The 26,771-nt window shown below is 43.2% G+C and overlaps 3 protein-coding genes across 4 annotated transcripts; 1 reads left to right on the top strand and 2 right to left on the bottom strand.

Annotated features, from left to right (window-relative positions):
* Window positions 1-6,265: 6,265 nt before the first annotated feature.
* LOC147252200 (rhodopsin kinase GRK1-like) lies at window positions 6,266-15,292 on the bottom strand. Its single transcript, XM_086220388.1, has 7 exons — window positions 14,379-15,292; window positions 13,678-13,805; window positions 11,557-11,714; window positions 11,399-11,482; window positions 11,173-11,297; window positions 10,890-11,091; window positions 6,266-10,780 (listed from the first exon to the last, which is right to left on the bottom strand). The coding sequence occupies exons 1-7, from the start codon at window positions 15,075-15,077 to the stop codon at window positions 10,491-10,493; spliced, it is 1,686 nt and encodes a 561-aa protein (XP_086076514.1). The 5' UTR covers window positions 15,078-15,292; the 3' UTR covers window positions 6,266-10,490.
* On the top strand, window positions 6,397-9,893 carry mettl21cb (methyltransferase 21C, AARS1 lysine b). Its single transcript, XM_086220389.1, has 5 exons — window positions 6,397-6,556; window positions 7,089-7,221; window positions 7,388-7,542; window positions 7,615-7,732; window positions 9,274-9,893. Exons 2-5 carry the CDS (start codon window positions 7,098-7,100, stop codon window positions 9,669-9,671), a joined length of 795 nt encoding a protein of 264 aa, XP_086076515.1. The 5' UTR covers window positions 6,397-6,556; window positions 7,089-7,097; the 3' UTR covers window positions 9,672-9,893.
* Window positions 15,293-18,287: 2,995 nt separating the features above from the next.
* On the bottom strand, window positions 18,288-26,680 carry tfdp1a (transcription factor Dp-1, a). Of its 2 annotated transcripts, XM_086221257.1 has the most exons (13): window positions 26,536-26,680; window positions 25,277-25,399; window positions 24,387-24,471; window positions 24,125-24,191; window positions 23,824-23,945; window positions 22,617-22,738; window positions 22,299-22,464; window positions 22,028-22,174; window positions 21,858-21,926; window positions 21,419-21,570; window positions 20,685-20,851; window positions 19,565-19,643; window positions 18,288-19,488 (listed from the first exon to the last, which is right to left on the bottom strand). In XM_086221257.1, the coding sequence occupies exons 3-13, from the start codon at window positions 24,396-24,398 to the stop codon at window positions 19,350-19,352; spliced, it is 1,242 nt and encodes a 413-aa protein (XP_086077383.1). In that variant the 5' UTR covers window positions 24,399-24,471; window positions 25,277-25,399; window positions 26,536-26,680; the 3' UTR covers window positions 18,288-19,349. The 2 variants fall into 2 exon arrangements, with proteins under 2 accessions (XP_086077383.1, XP_086077382.1); XM_086221256.1 differs by lacking the exon at window positions 25,277-25,399.
* Window positions 26,681-26,771: the final 91 nt, after the last annotated feature.

Genomic DNA, 26,771 nt, shown 5'->3' on the forward strand with positions numbered 1-26,771 from the left:
ATGGGGGGGCTGGAGCCTATCCCAGCAGCCTTTGGACAAGAGGCAGGGTTCACCCTGGACAGGTCACCAGTCCATCACAGGGCCAACACATAGAGACAGACAACCATTCACACTCACAGTCACACCTACAGTCAATTTAGAGTATCAATCAGCCTCGTCCTCTCTTGATGTCTTTGGACTGTGGGAGGAAGCTGGAGTACCAGAGAGAACCCACACAGGAACAGGGAGAACATGGAGACTCACACAGAAAGATCCTGTGCTGGAGCCGGGACTGGAACCTGGAACCTTCTTTCTGTGAGGCCACAGTGCTGACCACTGCACCACCGTGCCACCTGCAGTTTAATTTTGATAAACATAAATAATCTCAAAGGAACAGGATTTTTTTTTGGTCGGAGGTGAAATATATGCCAGTGTAGTGAGCGAAGTGTAATTATAAGGGTTTCTTAAAAAAGCAAGCCCACTTATCAAACCGAGATACGGTTAAGAAATTCTGAGGGGAGAAGAAGAAGGGAACTGATACTTGAAAGACCACAAATGGAGGATATCTACCTGATCTACAGTATGTCTCACTTTGCAGAACCACATATTTTCTTTAGTCTTGTACAAAATGAGAACTGTGGTTTACATCAGAAAGAGATTACAGCAACCAGTAACTGTTTCTCAGGACTGACGCCAGTGAAGATGCTGTAATTTTATCTTTCTTCCACAAGGCGGCGCCATTTACCCAGTGTGGCACTTGAGGAGAAGCAAGCAGTTCTTCAGAAGAACCAAGAGGGCAGCATGCTGAGGTATTGACACTATCCTGAAGAGGAGATCATGAATTTGAGAACATTAATGAGCGCACTTGTGTGAATTTTCACACTACTGCTCTCTATTCTCTCACAGTCCTTCTGACTTCTACCAAACCATTTGATTGCGCTTCATTTATCTCCTCATGTTTCAGCTGCTGTGATGGATCTCTGAACGCCTCTCACTGACCAGCGAAGCGTTGGTAAGAGTCACTCTGAGGATGAAAGGGTGCAGAAGGCCCTTATGTTGAATGAATATCGTGCCACCTTGAATTCTAGGGACGTTCAGTGACTTCACCCGGGGAACCTCAAGAATTCATCTTCTCCATAACTCAGTAGAGAACACTGAGAACTCATTTCCAAATAACTTCATAATATTATTCCATGTTGGTTGAAGAGTTGTTACTGTTATGCTGTAAATTCCTGCTGGAAATGGAAAACCACCACACTGGCTAAGGGAAGGGAAACACTGATGGAGTATTAGTGGAAAACCAAACTTTCCAGCTAAGAATTTATATAAGCCGGTTTGAATTTACTCTTGAGCTTGTGATTTGTACATGACTCAGTATAAATTCTTCTTATTAAATGTGCAAGTGCATTCGCTCTTGTGGCTTGGAGTCAGTAGGTGTGCATCACCTCTTTTTTCATGGATGATGGCTTTTTTTCATGTGCACCTGCACCCTCTCTCCCTACACTTGTGCAGTTTACATTGCTGAATATAATCCTTGCAATTTCACACAAGCTAAAATACACGTGAGTGCACTTGACTGTGCAAAAGCATGAATAAATATTACTTTTAATATTTATATTATATATATATATACATACAAAATTAGATATGTTCATCTAAAACTACCAGCTCACTGATGCAGATGTCCTCACTCATGGTAAAAAGTTGTTAAAGGAACTTGATCTATAGGACAACCTTCTGGTGGTGGTTTGGTCAGGCAGGGTGGAGACTTGTGATTTAACCATTGTTTCTTAATTAAATCCCTTAAAGTATGTGTGGGTTGTGATAACTTTGTTTAAAGATTATCATCTGTTTTCTGATTCCTTGCTCAGCGTATATGGAGGGTCAAAAGCCATTTCAGAAATAGCTTCTGAAACTTACATCATAAAATTCAAAACAGTTTTAGGTCTAAATAAGCCTGCATGAGCGTATTTGCACCAACAGCCAATGTGAGAGGTGGGTGATGTGACCCAATACCCACGCAGGATGGATGCCTGCACTGTAAATGGTGGCACCTGTTTTTATACTGGAGATGGCAGCGTGTATGTCGCGGTGATGGCGCACACTTCACTGATGTGAATGTTATCTGCAGACTGATTCGTGATGCAAGCAGAGTTATGGTGGGGGCACGGGGGTGGGGGTAGGGGATATCATACATCATGGACCCAGCTGGAGATCAGCCAAGGGAACATGAACGCACTTGAATGAGGTTGTGTGTCTTTGTCTTTCACCATGATGTCATCTCTAAATGTCATGATGTTTGGACTCATGTCACTAGGTTGTGCACACAGTTCCTGGGAGCTGAAAACATCCCACCAGATACGACTGAGCAGCCGTTGTATGGTCGGGGTCTTTGGGTACGTCAGTGTGTCTGACTAAATATCTCTTGCGTAGGAATGAGACGATACTCCAAAAACCTAATCTGTTGATGATATTGATGATAACGTGTATTTTATCTTTCAGGCACTCACAAAGACTTTTTTCCTACCTGCATCACTTCTTTGTGGCTCCAAAACGCAGACAGAGCCAGCCACATATAGTTAGCTTGAAGCTAAAGGAAAGCGGAGAAAATGAAAGTGATTTAGTGCAAGTCAAAGTCTTTGTGGATCACTGAGCATACAGTTGCTTAGAGAAGATGCGAATTATTCCAGGCAATGCACTTGAGAGTTTGTAAACAGACATTTTTGCACAGTTTTGCTGTTGTTAGCCATCAGCCATCATTAGCCTCAAGCTGAATATACGTAGCTGGATCTTTCTGTTTTCTGAAGTGATGCAGCAGTGGCAAAATCTTTGTGAACTCCAGACAGTTATTTGTGAGTACTTGACGGGCAAAATACACTTGATAAACTTCTATTTATATACTTTGATAATACCACATCTGAAAGTGGGATGAGAAGTGTGTTTACTAGACAACAAGCATCAGTCATTGTTGGCTACTATTGTCAAGCTGACCTCAGTTAACTCATGCAGCCCGGGCATTGTGGCTTGTTTTACAGGATCAGGCACCAGTCGCTGTGTCCAAGAGAGCAATCTGCTCTGGTCTCTGCTGCCAGAATCTCTCGCTGCAACACGAGCTGTTTACGAGCAGATTTCAGATTTCACGTCTGTTGTCCGTCAAGTCATCAGGCAGATGCATATGTTTGATTATGCTCCTGTGTAAATGTAGGCCATTCAATTCCAATCCTAACTCTACTCTTCAAAATTACAGCAGCTTATCACTCATTAAGTGCTGTATTCACACACTTGTGCTGCACATGCAGCTACTGTAAAGCCTGCTGGCCGTCACATGTTACCGTGTGTGACGGTGACTCATTTTCCACTGGCCCACGCAACCTGCAGCTGACCTTTAGACATGTAGGTGAGGATTACCATCTATAAAGTGATGACTGGCAGCTCTTTATCCTCCTATTTTTATTGCTGACTTGTCCACGTACATAAACCACCTCATATGAATATTTACCTTTCAGAAACACAATCTTTGACATGTGTGATCCTTGTAGACTCACCATTGTTCCCCTACCAGGAAAAGTGACCATTGGATGGATTTAAGAGATCACTGGTGAATGAGTGTAACTGAAAATACATCTCCACTAGCTTAAAATATGAACACGCAGTTCATATTTTTAGACTGGACATAATCATATCTATAAGCGGGCATCTTTAGCAAAACTGAGGCTCTGCCAAAATATTCTCACAAGTAATTATTAAAACCAGTATGAGAGAGTTAAGCAATATATCTTTTCAACATGTAGAGATTGAAATAGAGCAGGCTGGATTCCTCTGGTGGAGATCTTGTTGCTCCGCTGTGATGAAAATCCCCTAATACCTGGACGGGTTATTAGAGATGCTGTTCCGATGAGAGAGACTCAGTGGTGCTGCTTGCCATCTGTCAGTTCAACTCATTTTCTTGTTTTGTGTGTGTGTGTGTGTGTGTGTGTGTGTGTGTGTGTGTGTGTGTGTGTGTGTGTGTGTGTGTGTGTGTGTGCGTCTCACAGGCTTACACTCAGCACAGTGAATGCCACTGTTTCTGTAGATAGTCATAAACTTTGTGTTACAAGCCAGTGTGACAGAAGCAGACGGTAAGCACTGTTTAGACTGCATCTTTTTATAGTGCGGATGCATACCTGCACTAGTCTGTGTGCTTCATTCATATATGTTTTCCAAGTGTGTGTGCAAGATGGCGCTGGTACCATAACAGACAAACTATAACAAATTTGGTTTACAGCGGTGTTTGTTTGCCTCGTGTGTCAAACAGCAGAGGTCAGAACTATGGGATCCCTGAAGTAGCACGAGTCCCCCTATTCACACTTTGGCTAGTATCCACAACTCAAAGAATCACTCTGAATTTCAATGACGAAAACACAGAAAGCGATACAACATAAATGTATTTACTCAACTGTTTATGTTGATGCAATACATTCATGCCAGTGATGTTACCACGCAGCTCCAACGGGCAACAAAGAGAACGTATGAGTCGGACAAGGACACAACAAAGCCTCCAGAACCAGTACTGACTGCAAACTGGTAGCAGCAAGCTAACATTAGCGCTTCTGCTAGCATCACCCACGGCTACCAAAGCTAAAAACTTCAACAAACAAGATGAGCAATCCAATTAAGTTAACTTACTGTAAATTGAGAGTGGCCTACAATATGGACACATAATGATCTTTTGTGCTAGATGGCACCTTGTAATGTTTTCAGTGGTGTTTGTCTGTTAGAAGAATCTGTACAGCAGATTTTCACCAAACTTGGTACTCATGTTGTACAAGGTAGAATCCATTCAGCCTTGGGGTGGATTAGTCATAGTGGCACCTAGTGGCAAGATGAAATGTCATGTTGTCATTCCACCTGATGCACTCCCAGCAGGTCCAGTAGATATCACCCAAATTTGGTTAGAAAGACCTCAAGAACTTGGTGATGGGCTCTACAGTGATGGTGTTACCATGGTGAGTTTTTACCAATTTTGGTATTTCATCATAAAACACAAAACTGTCCCAGTCATAGCGCCATCTAGTTCGAAGTAAACATGATGTAACAAACATCATTTGACTTGCATCAAATTTACAATTTCCAAGAGCAAAGTCCAGCCTCCTCAGCACCGCCACTGACTGGCAACTGGAAGTGGATCTCGGCAAACAGCTGAATTTCCCGTCTTGGATTACATCCACACGACTACATCCAGATCATTGTTTCAGATTCCACCAAGCAACTGATCTTGCTGGAGCTCACAGTGCCCTGAGGAGAGTGCATGGACGAGGCCAATAAAAAGAAGGACGCCAAGTACCAGGAGCAAGTGGGAGAGTGCGGGAGTTGAGGCGGGCTAACCTGCTGTGAGCCTCTGAGGGTAGGCTACAGAGGAGATCACTCTGCAAAGCATTAACACGACTGGGCATCACCGGGAAAGCAGAGAGGAAGGCTATCAGATTTGTAACCAAAGCTGCAAAGAAAGCCACCGGATGGCTTCGGATCAATAAGGAACCCTGGACAAATGCTGCTGGGGTACTGATGCTTGAAAGACCCAAAACACCCACTGACCCCAGGTTACATCACTGATGATATGTCATAGCGCATCTGTAGGATGTATATTTCACTTACACTCTCCATGTGATGTGCAGCACCACGATACCTGTGTGTGTTCTTGAGGGCCACCTATTGGATGCAGGAAGTGATGTTTGCACGACAGTTAGCATGCCCCTTCATGCAAAACCCAATATTACCATGTTCCTTCTGCCTCTTGCTCCATGGAACAACCCCATACTGCGATGTGCATAGGAGTGGGGGCGTCTGCAACGCTGCCTGCAGCTTTAATTACAAACCCCTCTTATTACAAACTGTATTTTAACTCTCCTGGACAATTCTTCAAATATTTGCCAGTTTACCACTGCTACCACAACTCCCCCATTTAACCTTTTAATGAGACTGAGTTACTTCACACGGTTTCCTCTTGTTTCCTTGTCTGTGGCTTCTCAGTCCTGGGTTTTTATGAACAAGCCAGTTTAAAGGAGACAGAGCATGCAGGATAAGCCATGGTATGTGTCCAGAATAGGAAGAGAGCTTTATTGGTTATGTCAGGTTTCATCTTTTTAACGCCAATTGCATCAGAAATGAGCCGTCTTCTGTTCTCCTGCTGTAGCACCAGGTGCTACACTTTATTTAATTTGTTTCATTTCATTTATAACAGACTTGATGCAAACACATTGTCACATTGTGAGGAAACAAAAACCTTTATTGTCCTAGTTAGTGTTGGTCCCTTCAGGAGGAAAATGATAGGAGGCAGATGATAACAATGTGTTGGCTTTTATTATATTGTTCCTATGATGTACAAACAGAGTTGGGAGGGGTGGGTGGGTTATACATCTCTCTGTCTGACATTTTAAATCTCCCCTGTCTCACATCTCTGTTTGCCAGAGACCCCGGGACCGCTGCCTCGCACAGGGGTGTGTCCCAGACGATGCTGGTTCTATAAACACAAGAACACACAGAGGTGCAGCACACAGAGGACGAGGGGTTCGAGGCTCAGGACCACCGGCTCACACAGGTACGTTACATGCTTCCTGATGGGCAACATGTTAAAAGCTTTACGGTACATATATTTCTACTTATTACTTTTATAGATAAATGACTTAATAGGTTTGGAGTTTTACTCATTGTTTTTCAATGACATCATGTATGTTTGAAATCCAGTAGGATATGATATTCCTGGGGGGTCAGTAAAAGTATCCGAATGTATCATCTGCTTGTAGCTTGTTGACTTCAGGCTTTAACCAGCTGTGATTCTGGGCTCCAAACTGGGGTCCAGTGGAGGCCAAAGGGACTATAGGACTAAATCCACTTCATTCCAACTCTACTGAGCTTAAAATATGACATAAACACACAAAATAACAACATTTAGCAGAAAAGACCAGCAAAGATGTAAATATCCCTCGAAATTTGGTGCTAATGACAGTTGTATGTATACACCATTCAGTTTGTGTGTGTGTTTCTTACTATTTGACATGGTACAGTGGTGGTAATGTGGGATAAATTATTTGACTTAAAAAAATATAATCAAACTTCTTTGCCTTCCCCAGTATTCAGTGATGATGGAGGGACTGTCCCCTGTCAGCAAGCCTGTCAGGCAGAAGCATCCTGGACAGGAGGAGGTGCAAAAAGACACAATTCATGGTGCAAAGCTACATGTAGAGCAGAGAACCACAGATGAGGGTAAATATGGACTTGGTTTTGTTTGAATAATTTCCAAAGAGCTATATTCTGCTCTTCCCCCACTGCTCTAGTTTTGATCTCGGTGGTAAACAAATTAACATCATTCCCAATCTGTGCCATGATTGTGCAGAATTGTAACTTGATTCCTCCTCTGAGGCATTAACAGATTACAGAGTGATGGCAGGCGAAGCCTTGGACAGGAGGAGCATCTGGGAGCCCAGTGTGTACTACGCGCTGGGGAAGGAGTCCTTCTATTTTGCTGGCCATGACATCAGCATCCGGGAGTCTATGGACACATACGGCGCTCTGATCTGGCCGGGGGTAAGTTCTACCCTGCTGGTGTGTAGTCCAGATTCTTCCAGACGTGATGACGAACGAGTGTTTGTTTTGTAGGCCATCGCTTTGTGCCAGTTCTTGGAGAACAACCAGGGGCAGATGAACCTGATGGACAAAGCAGTGCTGGAGATTGGAGCTGGGACAGGTTTGCTGTCAATAGTGGCCAGCCTGCTTGGTAGGTTTGAGGGGATGATGATGATGATGATGATGACGATGATGATGATGATGATGATGATGATGATGATGATGATGATGATGACATTTGCTTTGAACTATCTGTCAAGACAAAACACACTCTAAATCAAGGCTGCTCAAAGTTAGGCCCAAGGACCAAATTTGGGAAGCCATAAGTAAAACAAAACAAAAAACTCAAAAATGAAATTCACAATAAATACTTTTGTGCTGATAATAATACAATAGTTGCATAATTAAAAATGATGTAATTCACTGTGGGCAGCACGGTGGTGCAGTGGTCAGCACTGTTGCCTCACAGCAAGAAGGTTCCAGGTTCAAGTCCCGGCTCCATCACAGGATCTTCCTGTGTGAGTCTCCATGTTCTCCCTGTTCCTGCATGGGTTCTCTCTGGTACTCCAGCTTCCTCCCACAGTCCAAAGACATCAAGAGGGGACGAGGCTGATTGATACTCTAAATTGACCGTAGGTGTGAATGGTTGTGTGGGTCCTGTGATGGACTGGTGACCTGTCCAGGGTGAACCCCGCCTCTCGCCAAAGACTGCTGGGATAGGCTCCAGGCCCCACCCCTTAACAGGATAAGCGGTAGAAAATGGATGGATGTTATTCTTTAATTCAGACATATAATGTGCATGTACAACAGAAATTTCTGCCTTTTACCTGTGCAAACTAAACCCTGGGATTTATTGCCTGAGGACCATGTGTATCGCCATGCACCCAATTTTTCGGCACATCTAAAAGGCCAGAGGTTGTAGGTAAATCAGATGAAGAAGTCTCGAGTGTCCATACAAAAGAGTTTTCCAGGAGTCATGATACAGAATTATTTGTGTGAATTTATTCCACATGGAAAGTTCCCACGTAACAACTCGTCTTTTCTCTTCACCCCTCTGTTTCTATCAGTAGACAAAGTTTTATCATCAAATATTGGACTTGACCTCTAAGAAAACCAAACGAGTCGCTCATACCTATTGTAGCATGTGTAGTAACAGGAAAAACACACCTCCTCACCAGTTGGAAGGATTTTTTTTTGTTTTGTTTTGTTTTTTTATACGCTTTTGTTGCTGAAAAGATCCCATTTGCATTGTCTAAACACGTAGGCATCTGGGTTTGTTGACACCATGATATTGCATCCAAGCTTTTCATCTTCTCATGTTGGACTGAGGGAAGACTGGATGATACTGTAACTCAATATTGAGGAAAAGATTGGTATCATGGGACAGGACAGCCCAGTTTCAGCTGCAAAACAGTGTTAAAACTGTAATTACTTCACATTCTGTTCCATTTTTGAACATTTTGAATTAAAATAGTTACAACTAGCGTCTTTAAATGTAAAGTCAAGGGCTGGTAACACGCAGCATGAGTTGCAGCGTTGCATTCCTGAGTTAAGGCGATTTCCTGCCAACTGTCATGATAAACTCAAAGCACTGAGATAACAGTAGCCAGCTGTGACAGTTGCTCAGGCTTGTCAGGGTTGAAGTCCACATGGTTTCCTGCCTGTATCCTGCTGACCCTCTTTCTTTTTCAGGTGCCTGGGTGACAGCTACAGACCTGCCAGACATTTTGTCCAATCTGACCTTTAACCTTTTGCGGAACACCAGAGGCCGCTCTCGCTACACCCCCCAAGTGATGGCCCTCACCTGGGGTCAGGACCTCCATCGAGACTTCCCCTACCCCTGCTACCACTACGACTACGTGCTGGCAGCAGACGTGGTTTATCACCACAACTGCCTCGAAGAGCTGCTGGAAACCATGAGACATTTTTGCCGACCAGGAAGTCAGACAACTCTGCTGTGGGCCAACAAAGTCCGATTCGAGTCAGACCTGAGGTTCGCAGAGCGTTTTGAGAACAGCTTTAACGCCACTCTGCTCGCCGAGCTCCCGCAGCAGGAAGTGAGGATATATAAGGCCACAGCGAAGAAGTAACAGTGGCATTTCCTGAGAACTTGAAGCTTCGAGAACATGTAGCACTCCAAAAAAAATGTAATTTTCCTGTAGCTGATTTCCATCTACGCAGAAAAGGTTTGATTTTGATGTGTTTACACAACATTCCTGGACAGTTTTATCACTCTTATTAAGCAGAAAAGAAGTTCCTGACTCAGATTTCCATCTCAGTAAGATATTTTATTCACCAATACTTTTCATACATTTCTGACTTTTAAAGAATTTAGGAATAAATTTCTTCGGTTTAACAATTTCCTCTATGTTGATATTTGTCCCTCTAATCTACATCAACCTTTATCAAAGGTGTTCTTCTCTTGGCTATTTGTGAGCCAATTAGCAATGATGAAATGAACACAAAAAGTTTTCCAAAAGCTCTGCTTTTTCTGATCTGTCAGCTTTTATACTCCAACAGCAGCACTGAGTTTAAACTGAATATCATAAAAACTAAGAAAACAAAAGCACCTTCAGTTAAATGGTGCACTTATAATACACAATACAAGGAGCGCATACAGGACAGAGGGGAGTAAACACCGTAAATCTAAAAGCATTGCAATACATTCACACAAGGGGGGAAGGGGGTTACAAGGATATAATGCCATTTTCAACTCCTACGTCTACTGCTGAAGTCCATTCCAGTTTGAAAATCCAACTCTTCTGTTCTTGTTCCCACCAGGAAACACTTAGAGTCTCAACTGTTGTAATTCTGCCCTCAGAAAGTTTCAGAAGAGACTGACCTGAGTTTTTGATGCCACACGCACTTAAGAAATGAGCGCTTGGTGTGTTTTCACAATGTGTCAGCGTCTATGATGTGCAGCACGTTGATGACTTTGGCTGCTCTAGTATAGACTCCCTGCGAAGGTCGTTGGGGATGGTGCCTTCAGGACCCCAAACGTTGAGCTCTCCATAAATTCCCATGTCGATCATCTCCTCCTGCCAGGGAATGGAGATGTTGCCTGAAGAAAACTCGTCGAAAAAGGTCTTGTCTGGATCCTCCAGGTTCACTCCTTTCACTGAGGAGAACGCACCCACATCATCCAGACTTTTGGCGTACACCACTTTGGGGTCAGGTACAAATGGAGGAGGTAGGATACCTGGAGAAGATAAGAGTTGGAGGATTTTAGCCCCTTGGATTCATATTGAACCAAATGCTAATCATAGGAAGTTACAGCAAAATGGGAAAAGACAGTATAGAAGAAGTACCTGCATTGAGTTTCCTCCAGTTGATGTCTTTAAAAAAGGGGTGCGCTCTGATCTCATCACAGCATTCGTTCTTAAAACCCATCCTCTTATCAACCTCTCTGGCTAGCAGCCCGTCACAAAGAGACTTGGCATTCTCGCTGAAATTCTCGGAATAGTTCACCTCCCGGTTCAACATACGCTCTTTCATCTCCTCCCGTTCAACCTGGACGGACAAAAATGATTTCACAAAGGATTTTTGCACAAAGGATAAATCAGCCCAATTGTTCAGTGGCGTGAGACTAACCTTCTCCCCCCTGTTTCTGAAAGGGTTCTTAGCAGCAATGAACTCATACAGCGTCACCCCAAGAGTGAAGTAGTCCACCGAAGTGTCGTACTTCTCTCCTTTCAGCATTTCAGGAGCCATGTACCCTACAAGAGAGTGAAACAAAGCCCAAAATAAGTTTGGATTTAGCTTGAGAATACGAAAAACACTCGCTACCTGCTACCAGGTGGATCCAGGTCAGACGTACCTGGTGTTCCAGCGTAGCCTTTGGTCAGTGTTTTGCCTTCTTTTAGCTCCACAGCAAGACCCAAGTCAGAGATACGCACATTCCCTGATAACCAAGAGATCTTAATCAGTTACATGTACACAAAGGTAAGATTTGTAGTCACGAGGAGCAATCATTACCATCGTTATCGAGCAGCACGTTTTCGGGTTTGAGGTCTCTGTAGATGATTCTTTTCTGGTGAAGATGCTCTAAGCCTTGAATGATCTGAGCAATATAAAAACAGGCTCTGGGTTCTTCAAAGCCCGGGTTGTTCTCATCCACCAGGTAGATGTGGTACCTTGAGGAAAGACAGAAGTGGTGTGTTATGTATTAAAGCTTTGTGTTCGAATAATAAGACGTATAAATGCGATGTTAGTATGACGCTCGGAATCAAAGGAATGTGATTAGGTACGGGTTTGACTAAAATTGTATTCATGCCTTAAAATCAGATGTTCGTTTTATTTTTTGGTGTGCTTTTATACACTGAACAAAAATATAAATGCAACACTGCCATACATACATGCAGACTATCAAGATGCTGACTAAAAGCCATGATTGCGATGCAGTTGCTCAGGAGCCGAATATATCGTCAGTAAATGTCTTTCATCTCTATACTGCAGATGTCAACAGGAAGAGGCAGTAAACTCTTTCTAGAGTAGCGATTGAGACGTGTCATTTCAGTTCAGGGTCAAAACAAGAGGAATTACTGGCATCAGTCATGGCCCTGCTCCATTTAGGTGACCTGGTATTGTGCTCGCGGCTCAGCGGAGTGGCTGACCGACCAGAGCAGGAGTATAATCGATTTGATCACTTACACCTGCGATGACATGTCAAAATGCCCGCTGTGAAAAGGGCTTGGTGGCATGTTACATGATGGAATGTCAAATTGCCGCTGCGGTAAATCCTAAACAATAAGCCGTCTGTGAGGTCGGTTCCAGTAGTTTAGCACCAGAGTCAATCCACCGCATGCCCACAGAGAACATGTCACAACACCGGAGTTTCCTGCACTTTTAAGGAGGGATAAGAACAGCAGATATCAGCAAATTCATTCATTAGAATTGTTGAAGGACCAGTTTAATCCTCTCCAAGTCATTCAGGTTTTTGATTATTAAATATGTCCATAAATACCACATTTGAATATTTGGAGTATTTTTATGTGTTTTTTTTTTAAGGCAGCTGTAAAAAGGTAGTTAAACAAGACTGCAAAGGTTGTCAAGGACAATGGGACTTTAACTACATTAAACAAAGAAACGCAAAGCTAAGTTGCTGTGACGCTGAAGTCACGCTTTCCACATAACTAAAGATTCCAGTCGTGCTTCAAAAATCCTTAAAGTGGTTTTCATTAGGGAAGATTTTCATGCTGTACAAAGCATGATGGCTGATCTTTTTTCAGCAATAATCCAAAATTCGATAGAAAAAAAATGTCCATTGTCTTTTGGCCACGGGAACCAATGGCTGACGTCCAGGTTAGGCAACAAAAAACACGTCATCCCAGCAGAACTCTATTCTTTAGCCTTCTTACATCACCTTCTTTCCACACACACTAGTCAAGGGGAAAGGGCTGACATATACACTAATGATATTATTCCAGGAGACATTTTTGGGAGGCATTTTGTTGATATCATGTAGCTCTTCCTTTGTTGGATTAAAATGTTTTGAATCATGCGTGTTGCCTTTATATATTTGCGTTCCACAGAGTAGGAGCTTTTAAATCAGTCAGTCTGGGTTAAATCTCTGAGCTTTAGCGTGTTATACCTGTGTGATTGCACATTTAACTATTTCAACATATCGTCACCTTCTTAACATAATTGTCTAAGTCATTTTTTTGGACAATTTTTTTTTTTTTTTTTTTTGCTTTAAACAACTCCTCATGGCGTTTTGTCTCCAGTTTATTTTGTTTTCTGAAAAACTTGAAAAATGACTGAAGCGATTATTTTAAGAAGGCGCCGATACCTGAAAGCACGATCAGTCACCAGCTGATTCTGGACCTGCTCACGTGGACATTAAGGACATTTTGAATCAGTAGCGACAATTTCTTAAGATACGAATCACAATGAACCCCGATGATTCATTACAAGCCAACATTTTTGAATGGACTGAGGAACGTTTGGGTGATTGTTCTGTCTGCCCGTTACATCTGTAAAAAGAGCAACGTTCTATGTCAGAAAGGTTGCTGAGAGGCGTCATCGCTACATGAGCTTCCTCGGTGGTCTGATGTGTTCATGTTTGTGATGCAAGAGTTTCTCAGAATGTAAAGTTACTTGAGGTCTCCTCCATTCATGATGGTCATGACCAGACAAAGCTCTTCCTTTGTCTGGAAGGCGTACGCTAATGACACAATGAAGCGACTGTGAACCTTCTCAAGAATCCTCTTCTCCACCATCGCCCCCTATGGGAGAAAATGAAGAGTTTTTAAATGCTTAGGGAGCACTTCAAGAAAAAAAAAAAGATAAAAGCAAGTTAATCTACAGGGGCATTTTCTCTTTAAAAAAAAAAAAGCAGTTTACCACACAATTGGTAAGTACTTAAAGAATGACCTCAGACAAGTCAAGGGCAAGATACAGCTGTGCCAAGGAGTTCCATTCAGAAGAGCTTTTCAGTAAAGCCCCCAGTAATCACTCTATCCCTGTCTTAGTGTTTAATACTGCAGGCTAAGGCCAAACGAGAGCGAGGCAGGGACAAGGATGATTAGCACCATCACTTTCTCTGGCTCATAAAGCCTTTAATAATCATATCAATGCTTGAATCTTAGCTAAAAGATCAATGTTTGGCTGAAATCTCATAAAAGGAAACAAAGGTATTATGGTACATCATGCAATTCTCATGTCAGACAGCAAAAAATACTGCATTTGTTAATCATCCAGCGGCCGCAGTATTTCATTTAGTGTGTATTTGTCTACAGGCTACCTGAAATGCTGTCTAGAAGCACCTAAATGTAACAGGACCATTACTATTCTCTCACCTCATAGCCTTTCCTCTTCTTCAGCCTCTTCTTGTTGAGTTTCTTACAGGCGTAAAGTTTTCCCGTAGCTTTCATTTGACAGGCAGACACCTCCCCAAACCCACCTTTCCCAAGCACACGAAAATCTAGGAACCAGTCTGCATCCATGGGCTGCATCTCCAGCCACTTCCACTGCAGGAACCTCTTCAAAAACAAGCTCTCCAGAAAGAAAGTGTAGGGGGCCTCACGCAAATAGTTCAGCGTTGTGGCCAAAGCTGCAGCAAACAAATCATCCTCTACGGCCTCCTGGCCTTCCTTCACCTTAGCTATGATGTCCTCAGACAGGAATGGGCAGTAGTTTTTGGCAGAGGGGTCCATATAACGTGAAACGATCTTTGAGGCCTTCTTTGCTCGGTCAGACTCCTCCGCCAGGTCATAGTCCTCGATGTCTTTCCATAAACGGCAAGCCCCGTGATACTCTTTATTTGCATCCAGGAACTCTCTAAAGAGGCGCTTGCCAATCGGCTGCTCCACACAGACGGTGTCAAAACCCAACTCCAGGGTATCCCTCAGACCCTCACACACTGTGATGTGGGGCAGTTTGAGACGAGAATGGTACTTCTTATCCCGAGCTGCTGCTGGATTGGAGCCATCGATGCTTCCACGGGCATTGATGTAAGCAGAATTTGCAACCACAGTGGTTAGACCTCCAATATCCATGTTGAAGATAGATGGCTGTTAGGCAACGCACAGAGGAGACATTGTAGAAACCAGAGGAAAAGGAGAAATGCTGCTAACTAATGTGCAGGAGTGAGGTGGGAGATGGAGGAAGCAAGGGTGACAAGAGGTAACAGATCACAGAGTGGTGACAGGGAGAGCATGAGACTGGTGTCTGCACCAGCACGCTGTGAGCACTGTACCACCCTCATTCACATGGGCGCAACCACACATACACTCTCTCTCAAACACACACACACACACACACACACACACACACACACACACCTGAGTCAACACCTTTCGGTAATCCATTAACACCCTGATGCCCCAGACAAAGTGTGCAAGCAGCAAATACTGAAACAGAACACAGACAGCAGGGGCCAGTTTCACAATAAGATTTTACACTGGTCTTAAATGTTAAGCCAGTCTTAATTTTGATCTTAGATTAGTGTTGTGTAAGTTTCAGAATAATAACTTATATGATAAAAAAAAAAGATAACCCCACCTTACTCAAAATTAAGAGATGTGTCCATGGTAACCAACACTTGTTGCCATAAATAACGTTTTTTGAATAAAAAAAAAAAAGCAGAACACGATTTGCTACCTTGAAACACGATGAGTTAAGAGAAGAAATTTTAGTTTTAATGACGTTTAAACTCTTGGAAATTTATTCTTCAGTCTGTGTGACTGATGAGGCGGAGCTCTACGGCAGAGGCATACAGGTTGTGATGCAACTGGAAAGTAAAACTCATCCCTGAAGTTTCCCCTGTTTTGTCAAATAAAGAGGAGATGGCGTGCTGCAGTGAATCCATCAGCCACGTTTCTTTGTTCGTACATCTGTACTGTTCTTTATTTTGAGGGAATTCCTTCAAATTTGGCTCAGATATCCACCGGGACTCAAGGATGAACTGAAAAATCTGTGGTGGGCAAAGTCATTGTGACAGGCAGGTATTGCAGAGGCATACAGCCACATCGCATTTCTTCCTTTTCTTCAAGAAGCCCTTGAAGAACTAGAGTGTCTACCCATTAGCTGAGTTTGAGTCCTATTCCGTTTCAGAATGTCAGCAAGTCACATTTAGCTGCTATGAATCTGAAATACACTGCAATCAAACAGTCGCTGTATATCCAAACATATTGGGGGGAAAAAGCCTCATTTGACATTAACTTAAGAGATATTAGGACCGATGCATTCATACCTGATGTGATTAGATTTGTAAAAGAAAACCCATGTAGATGTAAATGTGCTTCTACGCTAATAAAAAGCCACAGACACTGGGAAAATTCTTAATGCGCAGAATACGTTGGATTTGAAAGCGTGATTGGCTCTCCATGTCAAAAACATTTGGTTGCACCTGATTAACAACTCCCTGCTCCACAACCTCCATCCCTCCGAAAAACTCCACAAAATGAAAACGCTGCGTGAATCCACCACAGCTCCATGAGAGGGTCCACAGGGAGGGAGGAATCTGCGACAGCTCACGTTTGCTCTCTCACCTCATCTTGGCAGAAGTTCAGTTCTTCTTCTGTTTTTCCAGAACAACTCCCCAAACCCAGACAACAGTCAAGGAACCATCTGTATCAGACTAGTTTCGAACTAGTCTCGTGGTTGGGCCTCTTAAAGGGACACCGCACCCGGTTTTTATCAGCAGATCTGTACCTGTCTTTGCGTTATTCAGACAGTGAAACAGTTGATACACGTGGTGCCGGAGGAAACCAGGGACAGATCGCTACAATAAAAGCTCCTTTTTCCATTTGTTTATGGTTTGATTTGCAATTTGAGACACCTAGATGACACCGATACTGTTTCAACCTCTACATATACGATAGTATGACTGCAGATAGAGCAAAGCTCTACATCCCCATTAGACATTGCAGATATGTTGCAACGTTGCATTTTAGGACATGGTGACATGTTCTCTTAAAACTTTTAGCTGATATGGGTCTGATCCTGCAACAACTTGATTGGTCAATAGTGGAAAAAAAAACCAAAAACCTTCACACCTCACCGGACTAATTACAAAAAAACCCCCAAAACAAACGTCTGAACTTGAATTTCAAAAATTGGGGGAAAAAAAAAATCTCAGCGTTTCATTACAAATTGGTATCACAAATCCTTTCTCTGGGCTTGTGTACCAACTACAATTTAACCCCTTTTCATGCAGCACTTGCCCATCTGAATAAAATGAACATAAGACTACAGTTACGAGGCTTTCGCAATGTAAAATCGAGGATCATTAACGTTGCTTTTATTTTGCCAGGTGATAAAGCATTTAGAGCTGATATTTGGTCGGTTTAAAAAAAAAACTTCCTTGGAAATCTGCTCCACTGGTTTCAGAGTTTTCAGCGTTTTAGTAGTGACATGGAAACATGTCTATAGAGCCATGTGAGGGCGGAGCTAGTCACCTGCTATGGACACGATAAGACAGGAGGACGCTAAAAAAGCTCTGGGAAATTAAAGCATCATCTCATGGTGAGTTCAGCCCTCAAGTCAGATTTTATTTGAGACCGCGCAAGTCCGCCGCTTATTCAAATAGTTCGGTTGAAAATTTAGGTGCAGGCTTATCCATCCACTCAGAAACTTCACCCCTTAAATTAGCTGTGGAAGCGCTGACCTTCCCTCCCGAGATGAGACAGGACTTTTTTTTGCCCTAAATGTAGTTAGATTTTTTTCTGACACCAAAAATCCCAAATGTCACCCTGAACTTGGATAAGACCGTCCGACCGTCTGCTCCCAAACTCGTGAGGGAAGTGAATTCCTCCTGAAGGTGTAATGTTTCAAGAGCTTTTAGGGAAGGTCTGACAGGAGTTTCAGGGAAATGGGAGTTGAACACATACCAGGAGGGTCAGGCGCCATCATTTTTGTATATGCAATATAAATGCTATATATTGAAATATTAAAAGGCCTGACTTCCAGGTCCTCGAAATGTTTCTGCTTTTTTTTCTCCCCATTGCCAATTTTGTCTAATATCCAAGCTCCATCTTATGGATTTGTGGGCCACATCCTTTTACCGGATGCCGAGGATTTCCCCCTTGAACAGGCGCTACTACCGACCTAGACGTCGGAGCAGCAAACGGAGCAGACGTTCCAGCACCCCTGTGCTGGTAGGCAACGCTAGAGACTGCTGTTCTACCTGGGCGCCCTTGAATTTTCACCTACAGAAACGTTTCTACAGCAAAATATTCACATGTACAAACTTTTAAAACAATCTATATTTAATTTGAAAACTTATATTAGATTACAGAAAGGGTATTTGGAAGAGTCAGTAAGTGTGTTGCTCAGTTTTAAAAGGGAGATTTTTGAAGGGAGTACATAAAGACCTATACAACCACACATTTGTTACATCAATAATGTTTGAAGGTCTAGTATCTTAACCACTGGCCTCTAAAAGGATACTATAAGCTACAATCATCAATAGGATTCATATACGCAATTAACAAAGCTTATTTACCTATCAGGAGCCTGGGTTATCAAAGTCTTTACCTTGCTGGTGCCATTATTTTGTAAACACTACCAAGGCGTTACAGGGCGGTGATTGAGGATTCCTCAATTCCGGAGTACAAAAACAACAAACTAGCAAAAAAGAGAAGGAAAGCAGCTGCCTACAGAACAGAAGGAAGCCAGTCCAACATAATGAGGGATAAACAACTGCAACTTATTGCCCAGAACACACACACACACACGCGCACACACACACACACACACACACACACACAGGAAAAAAAAAAGTATCAACGCATGTGATGGAACCCAATCCTAGAATGCCATGGCAACTGTATCAGGCCATTGAGAATTCATGGTAGCACACAAACACAGCATGTTCATAAGCAGACAGTTTGGCCATCTCGGAACACTGGGTCATTATCACGCCTGCCATATGCAATTGCAAAATAATATGAATAACTACTCAAACAAGTACATTATACATTCTCCAACAGCAGTAGGTTTTTAGTGGGATGGCTTATTATTGAAAAGGTGAATTAGACATACAAAGATTTCAGCTTCGAGGTCAGGCTGCAGATTACAGTTCCCTTGGACAACACCTCCCCCAGAGCTGTGGTGCAGGTACACGTGATGCAGGAGCAGAAAAAGAGGGTGCAGTCGGCACCCCTGTTCTTCAATATTCATCTACACCCCTGAGAAAGCCACACAGAGAAACAGGCAAGGGGAAACAGGGGAAAAGGTTGAAGTAGCACACATGACAGGGGACTACATTTCCACGGTGAAGGTGGTTTGAAGGACTGTGCTTATTGGAGTCGCGAGGTGTAGACAGGTTAGTCTTCATCGTCGTTCTCATCGTACTCGTCCTCGTCGTCTTCGTCCCCCATGTAAGACACTGGGGTCTCCACGCGAGACCCGCTGTAGTGAGAGTCATTAGAGCTGGAGGCCATGGTGCCATCAGTGCAACCGTCACTGCAGAGAGAAGAGGAGCACTTAGAGACCATGACGAGGTGAGGCTGCGTGCCACTGCACAGGGAAGCTTTCCTACCTGCTTGCAGGGTAACGAGCTCCATTGGCAGAGGAACCTCCAGTGATGTACACGTTACTGATGGGACCCTTTGCCATCTCTGGTTTGGAAAAAATATAATTCAATTATGAAATACAGCTCCAAATCATCTGGCATCAACTCCAGCTCTGGCAAGCAAGCAAATCACTGGTTCATTCCAGGTGAAATCCCCCCCGCCAAAGAGATCAGTGCCATCTGGTAGCAGAATAATGCGGGGGGGTGGCGGCAATAATATCATGGACCAAGGAAGAGCCCATAATTTAACCATAGTTCCTGTGTGGTGATCTTTGAGCCATCCGTAAGGAGTCGCAGGTTTCTTGGAGGCCGCTGCTCATTCAAAATGAGTCAGCGCAAGCAGACTTACAGCTCCGCCCACCGACCCAGCAACAAGCCACAGGGCTGCTTTCTACAGCACCGGCAAGGCAAAGTTTTCGTCCTACGGCACCAATGACAGCTGACAGCTGGAATAGCAGATTTTCTGAAACCATTTTCAAATGTGTTTGTGCTGCGGGGCTGCAGCTGCGTGTTCTTGGGAGTTTTCAGAGGAATTTTCAGCACAAGACACAGTGTTTTCCAGCTGTTCACATCACCAGTGTTTAACTTGTGATGAGAATGAACAAGAGACAAAATGCTGGTAACAGACAAAATGAACTGTAAAGAAGGATTGTCTATGAACAGATTTAATTATCTGTTTTAATGAGCTGCCTCATGTGGCCTAATAAAATGAGGTCTGAATCACTTTAACATTTTTTACATCGTGCTGTTGAGTTTCTGCCACTACACGTTGGCTGGAGGTGCGTGCAGCTAATGTGGTCAGTGTAGCTCCGCCTATTGTGTGATTAGCAGGCTGACGGTGGCTCCTGGTGTTGATTTTCTCTTCCAGCTGCATGTCAAAGAGCTCCAGCCCACAACCAGACGACACTATTTTCTTCCTGAAGTTTCTCTGATGATACTCAATCAGAAATTATTAACTTCCTGGCACCGATGATGCTTCGTTTAAGGTTGAACGCAGGTAGTATCTTGTTTGAGTATCTGAGCAGCTGGCTTACTAGCATGATACGTAAACAACTGAACGCTCAGAGCATTGAGTTGTGACACTGACCTATAACGTAGGGCTCCAGAGCTTTGGGCACAAGGCTACGTGCAACCTTCAGGTCCTCTGGAGAACACTTCCCCACCTCCAAACCACAGGCCATGCCCATGCGTTTCAGCACCTCGATGTCGTCGTGGATCTCAAACATGCTGTCGAAGTTGAACAAATACTCAAACCTGCAAATGACCGGGGAAGAGGAGGTGAGTAAGAGGGTGCATTATCAGGCATCCAACATCTTCAATTCCTAATCTCACTTTGAAGAGGTTCAGACGATTTTGACAAGATGCTGCAGAGTAAACATTAGTGCGTGTCTAAGTCCAAGGTAAACACTGAAGAACGGTTATGTTGTCTAGCGGGAGGACATACAGGATGAAGGGGAGGGGCTGAGAGCTGAACCTTGGGGGACAACATACACAGGTATACGTCACAAAGGTTGGATGTGAGCTAGGAGAGGGAGGGGCAAATGATGTTGAAGGTTGCTGGCATCGGAGGACAGCGCGCGCACACACACCACACAACTAAGTCCATCATGAGTGTATACTAAACCAGGGCTAGCTGTTTAAACATTATTCATGATGAGGCATTTGAACTCAAACCTCACTGGAGGACCGACACCTCCATGTTAAGTGAATTTCTAAAAGCTGCATTTTTGTTGCTTCTATTTAAAAAGGAAAAAAAGCCACCGGCCGAGACACGAGATTCACATCTTCTTACCAAGTGCTGTCATGAGGCTCAGCACCTACTTGTCACTGGAGATGCTGCAGTCAATGACGGTTTTCTTGCTGGTGTTGACGATGATGAAGGGAAGGTGGATGATGGAGTTGGGAGGAGGGGGTCTGTTGGCCTGCTGCTCTGTCTGTCTGTTCCTCTGAACCAGATTCTTGAAAGCTATTTGCTGTGAGATGAGATGAAAATAAGATGGACACTTTTAACCATGTTGATAAATATTCATGATGGCTATATACCACTTATTTGTTGCAAGAAACTGATGTTGCCGTAGGTCAGCTTGATGAACGAGTGAAAACGATCAAGCTGAGGCGTTATAATAGGTTCCCGTTATATGTTTAATTATTTACTTTCCATTAAGTTCGCCTCGTTTAAATGCTATACAATCGGAGGAAGCGCATGTCAAACCGGACAGAAATCCCAGCGTAAGAATACGAGCATGTGATTCATCCCCACCTGTAGTATGAGCTCCTGAAGCTGTGACTGTTTCTGCTTAATCCTCTCCAGTCGCCTTTGTCGCTCCACCTACAGTTGATGTGAGGGATTCATGGTTGAGACGGATTAGATAACAGGCTTGACATTCCCAATGTTTGTGAACATTTCAGCAGTCTTGAGTGGGTCTGCACCTCGAGGTTCTGACACTCCTGCGCGGAGTTAGTGGGCAGGCCGATCCACTTAATTTCTTTCTTCTCTTTGGAGATAATGTTCATTGCCATGAGCACGTTAAGTGCATCGTACACGCGCCGCCGTATGTTCTTCTGGTCGTAAACGTGCTGAAAAAGAGAATTTGACATAAAAATGCTGATACACACAAACTGGTAAAGGGAACAGTCCGATGTACACATTTTTGCGCATGGGACTTAGGTGGGCATCCTTTTGAGAGCACGCAGCACTTACTGAGTCATTAGGTGACATGTGGTTGTCTGAAGAGCTGAATTCTGCGACCAGTTCATCCGCCACTTCGTTGTAGGTGGTTACCCCCTTCTTCTGTACTTTCTCACACACTTTCATGGAGAAATGCCGCAAGCCCTTGCCATTCTTTTCCCCTTTCTTACCACGCTTCCTGCAGGCGGAGCAGCAACATTGCTCGGTTTTCAGATCAACCTCAAAAGGAACGCTCGTCATCAACCCCCTTGAGCTCCTACTTTCGACATGTTGAAAATGCTTGCACAGAGTTTTACAGAACTCAGTAATATTTCGAGCAGACAAACTTACCCTGATGACCAAGGAGAGGCGTCGGATGGTTGACTCTGAGTGAGAAACTGGGAGCTGGGTGTATGTGGGCTGTTTACCAATATAGTGTTGGATACTGTGGGCCTCTGAGGTGTTCCAATCACCTTTATAAGAGAGCAATACAAGAGAATCAATCACCTACACTGGTACTTCCCCTGTTCACATGACGGACAAGTTCTCTGAAATGTATTCTCCAATGTAGATGTGCTCATCGGTTTATTGAAATGCTGTACACTAGAGCATCATTAGGTTTTAGTAAAGGAATTAGGGAAGATTTTGATGAAAACTATGATGAGCTGATCGTGTTATAGGTGAGGAAAAAAAAAAGCAATTGGTTATATAACCACTGAGGGAATGGATGCTTCTGACCCTCTTCACTATACGGTAGCGTGCGGCTGGTATGCAGCGTTTTCCTGACATCTACTGTTATTTCTTTGGTCTCATTGAGTTTGAGAGACAAGTTGTTGCCTCTGATGCCTTACTCACACTGTTGCTGACGGCTAAATCCTGTTTTCTCCATATGTTTAAAAGGCAACGACTTCAAGCCCTCCGTTAACTTGTAGGGTCTTTTGCTTGATGATAAAAATGGCTGAGGCAGCAAAGCTGAGTTACAATCATGTCATTCATTGTTAAATTAACCTTCCGTCTGACAGGTTTGCCTCTGCAGCAAAAGTAGTCAACGTTTCACTTCATTCATGGAGGAAGAATGTGTAATGATCATGAACTTTTACTGAAATGTCAATTAACGTGGTTGTTGATCAGCGAAGTGTAAGACTTCAAATTTGCATCCCTAATGACAATGAGAGCCATCGAGAAGAGACATGATCAATTCCTTCACTGAGGTGAGATCTAAGCTGATTTCCATTATGTATACATTCCTTGTATATAATGAGATGATGAGTGTAATCCTGCTGACTATAGAGTTGATAAGCTTAGGATCAACTGCCTCCAGCTAGCCTCCGCCCGGTCACCTCAATGATTATGGAGGGGCTTACACAACAGCAAGATAGAGCAGAGAAGCCCAGCACGCGGCTGTGTTCACAAATACGTCTGTGGGTCGCTGAACTGAGAGGGACGGCACTCAAATATCTGTTGGAAGCATCTTAATTGTCAAACAACAATCAAGTAAGGACAAAACCTAGACATAGCAGGATCTCCCAACATAGTGGCTATGAGGACTATCACTCACCATGTGTGGCACATGCTGCATGTGTGCAGCAACGTTCACATTGGATGGCCCTAGAGTTTTGGGTAGGAGCTGTTTGGCCACGGGGGTAGCTGTAGGCTGGACAGTGACCAAAGACAAGACACCTGACAGAAGACATGAGAGGACAAGTAATGAGCGGAGGTCTTGATTGAATCTCCACTGCCCCCTATTGTTCACTTTCTAAGACATAGGCCTACACCTGAAGGAACCATATTCATGTGACTGAAATATCCTGCAAGGACTGTAGATAGTAGCGTGTGGAGGCACAAAGTAATACTTGTACCTTTGCTGGGGCTCAGATTCTGATCAATGAAAACCTTCAACTCTCCATTTGTTTCAATCAGACCAGCCTGCGGAGATCAAATCAGCAACATTAAAGATAGTAAACAAAGCCACTTAAACATCAAAGGACAGACAAACAATGCTACGAGAAAATTCTTAAACTCAGGGGGAACCTGACACATACGCCTTCATCCGTTATCACACAGGTGCCACACAGATACACAATCATTCTCCAGTAAAAGTCCTGAATGTGGGTTACTTACATCTTTAGCCATGATCCAAAAGGACCGGGGAAGTTGAGCTTCAGGTTAAAAGGGAAATTTTCTTCTATTTGTCTCTATTCAGACCCTTAAAATCACAAAGATGGTAAATTATTAATAATGAGAGTAGTTGGTTCAGTTTTACCCTAATATCATACTTTTCACACACATTTTCCTCTATTTAAGTATGTAGTGTGAAAATGAACTAAACCTTCAAGTTTTGGGGCCCATCTACTCTGCTTGCATGCACACTGTACACAGCTACATCACAAACGTTAGCTTGAATTTTCAGACACTGCTCTTAATCAAAATTTGGCAGGAACGTGTATATTGAATATCAAGCCAATGATCTAAACCGTTTGGAGTTTTGAATAAATTGTGGATGCAGAAAACTACATGAAGCCATCCTTGGTGTAAACAACTTTTACTACGCTCAGTGTGCACAAGGCCTAGCGTTACTTCAGGTACCGAGCACGTCCGGAGGAGAGGCATTGGGGAACTTCTGCTACAGGTCACGCAAACATGCTAACTTTACCAAACCCGCCCAAAACTGCCATTAAAACAAAAGTGATATCATCATGAAATGACATATACGGCAGCTGAAATCGTTGCATACAAAAGTATCAGCATCCAAATCATGCGGCGATAGCGATGAACAATCTTTTGTTAGGTGCAGCTAGCTAACTGACACTGCTAACAGCGTTACATTCAGCTTGCTGGCGTTAGCAGGCTAACCCTACTTAGCTAATACACGTTTTGAAACTAATTCAGATCACATTTGGCGATTATTGGTTCAGTAGTGCAGATTCTAATCAAACCTGTATGGGTTAACACATGAGATATGTGCATTTAGCACGGCGATTAGAGTTAATATAGAGATTATGTGCACTTACGAGTGCACTATCGTGGTTCTTCGACGGCTGTTGTTGTTGGCATTTGAGAATGGAGGAAGAGGAGGTCTAAATCCTCACCGAACAGGAAACATACTAAGCAAAGTCCAGCAACTTTCAGCAATTCTATGAATAGATTCAGAGAAAAAAATGTTTATCTTTGTGGAGAATTAAGTATAGAGCTTAATTTTCCATACGTTTCCATGTGTTGGTGTTAAACAAGGTATTGTAGGACGTGCCTGTTGGTGGAGTATGGAGGCTGTATGTACAGCGCTCCTTTCAATGCAAAACAGAAAGATATACCCATAATTACGAATATCAATGGTCGAGTAATAAATTACGATTTCATGCAGTCTGTAAGGGGCGCTGAAATAAGTAAAAGTCACGGTGCATACCAGGTAGCAGAACTGAAATTCATGTTGGTGCTTGATCTTTGTTTATTGGAGTTTATTATCAGTCATAGACATTTTATTAGCAAATTCTGGAAGGTGAACAACAAATGTTGCCGTGAGCTTGTGACCTAAAAACTCCAACAGAGGTCCCCTCTTGTCTTCAGTTGTGCATCATTACAAAATGCACTCAAATAATATGAGTGATATATTTAGTTATCGACAAGTAATTTAGGTTAGTTGCGTTTACGATATACTGTCACCAAACTGCACATAAACTTTACACTTATCGAACATGTTAAGACTTTTAATGACATGAACCTCAATATCAATTCGAATCGACGTGTTGCTACCACTATGCACATTCGCGGTTCAAGCAATCATGAACATTTAAAAAAAAAAATATTATCGTTACGCTGTCGCTACCATTGTATGGAACTAGCCAAAACCCTGCCAAAGAGTGTTAATGTTAGCCTAAGTTAGCCACTTGTAAGAAGCTAACGTAAATGTCACCTAATCAGAATGTGCACCGACAAGTAGTCCTACTAATTATGACTAGCACCTATCGTCTATATTGTGTACTGATAACGTGATCCTTTCAGCAAATAGCTAACCTACAATCCGGGCTGAAAAGCCAGGACCACCGGCGCTTTGTTAGCCAAAGTGGCGTCACGCTAGCTAGCAGTTAGCTGGCAAGCTAATTTACAGCTGTCACCGAAAACCCCACCGGACCCTGTTTCAATTTTAACCAGGTATGGGCTCATCATATGCTTTTAAATCACTTTTAACACACAATAAAGTCTATACCGACCGTAGGTTACAGTTTTGCGACTGCAAGCTATCGCAAGCCACAATTCAATAAATGCGGCTTACCGGTGCACTTCACAAGTTAGCAAGTTGCATTAGCTTCCTCTATCCACTCGCCACTAGCCTTGCTACAGCAGAGCGTCTCACAATCTGATCTTGGCGGTGTCTCGCTTTAGCGGCTTCTGATTGGTCAGCATCGACGAGACGCAAGCGAAGTAGGCAAAGTAGGTCATGCCTACAACCTACATCTCAGAGTTTATTGGATGACGACCAGGTATAAAATTGAGTATATCGCCATCTAC

This window comes from Aulostomus chinensis, chromosome 12 (assembly GCF_037954235.1).
Source record: "Aulostomus chinensis isolate RoL2024-O1b breed Wild chromosome 12, RoL_Achi_v1.0, whole genome shotgun sequence".
Lineage (NCBI taxonomy): Eukaryota > Metazoa > Chordata > Actinopteri > Syngnathiformes > Aulostomidae > Aulostomus > Aulostomus chinensis.

Coding starts and splice junctions, on each gene's coding strand:
- tfdp1a (XM_086221256.1), bottom strand. Junction 20,852..21,418: donor TGCAGCATCTCCAGTGACAA/GTAGGTGCTGAG, acceptor GGTCATTTGCAG/GTTTGAGTATTTGTTCAACT. Junction 19,489..19,564: donor GCTCGTTACCCTGCAAGCAG/GTAGGAAAGCTT, acceptor TTCTCTCTGCAG/TGACGGTTGCACTGATGGCA.
- LOC147252200 (XM_086220388.1), bottom strand. CDS start 15,077: ATGGATATTGGAGGTCTAACCACTGTGGTTGCAAATTCTGCTTACATC. Junction 11,715..13,677: donor ATGAATGGAGGAGACCTCAA/GTAACTTTACAT, acceptor TCTTTCCTCAAG/GTACCACATCTACCTGGTGG. Junction 11,298..11,398: donor AGGCTACGCTGGAACACCAG/GTACGTCTGACC, acceptor ACTCTCTTGTAG/GGTACATGGCTCCTGAAATG.
- mettl21cb (XM_086220389.1), top strand. CDS start 7,098: ATGATGGAGGGACTGTCCCCTGTCAGCAAGCCTGTCAGGCAGAAGCAT. Junction 7,222..7,387: donor GCAGAGAACCACAGATGAGG/GTAAATATGGAC, acceptor AGGCATTAACAG/ATTACAGAGTGATGGCAGGC. Junction 7,733..9,273: donor AATAGTGGCCAGCCTGCTTG/GTAGGTTTGAGG, acceptor TTTCTTTTTCAG/GTGCCTGGGTGACAGCTACA.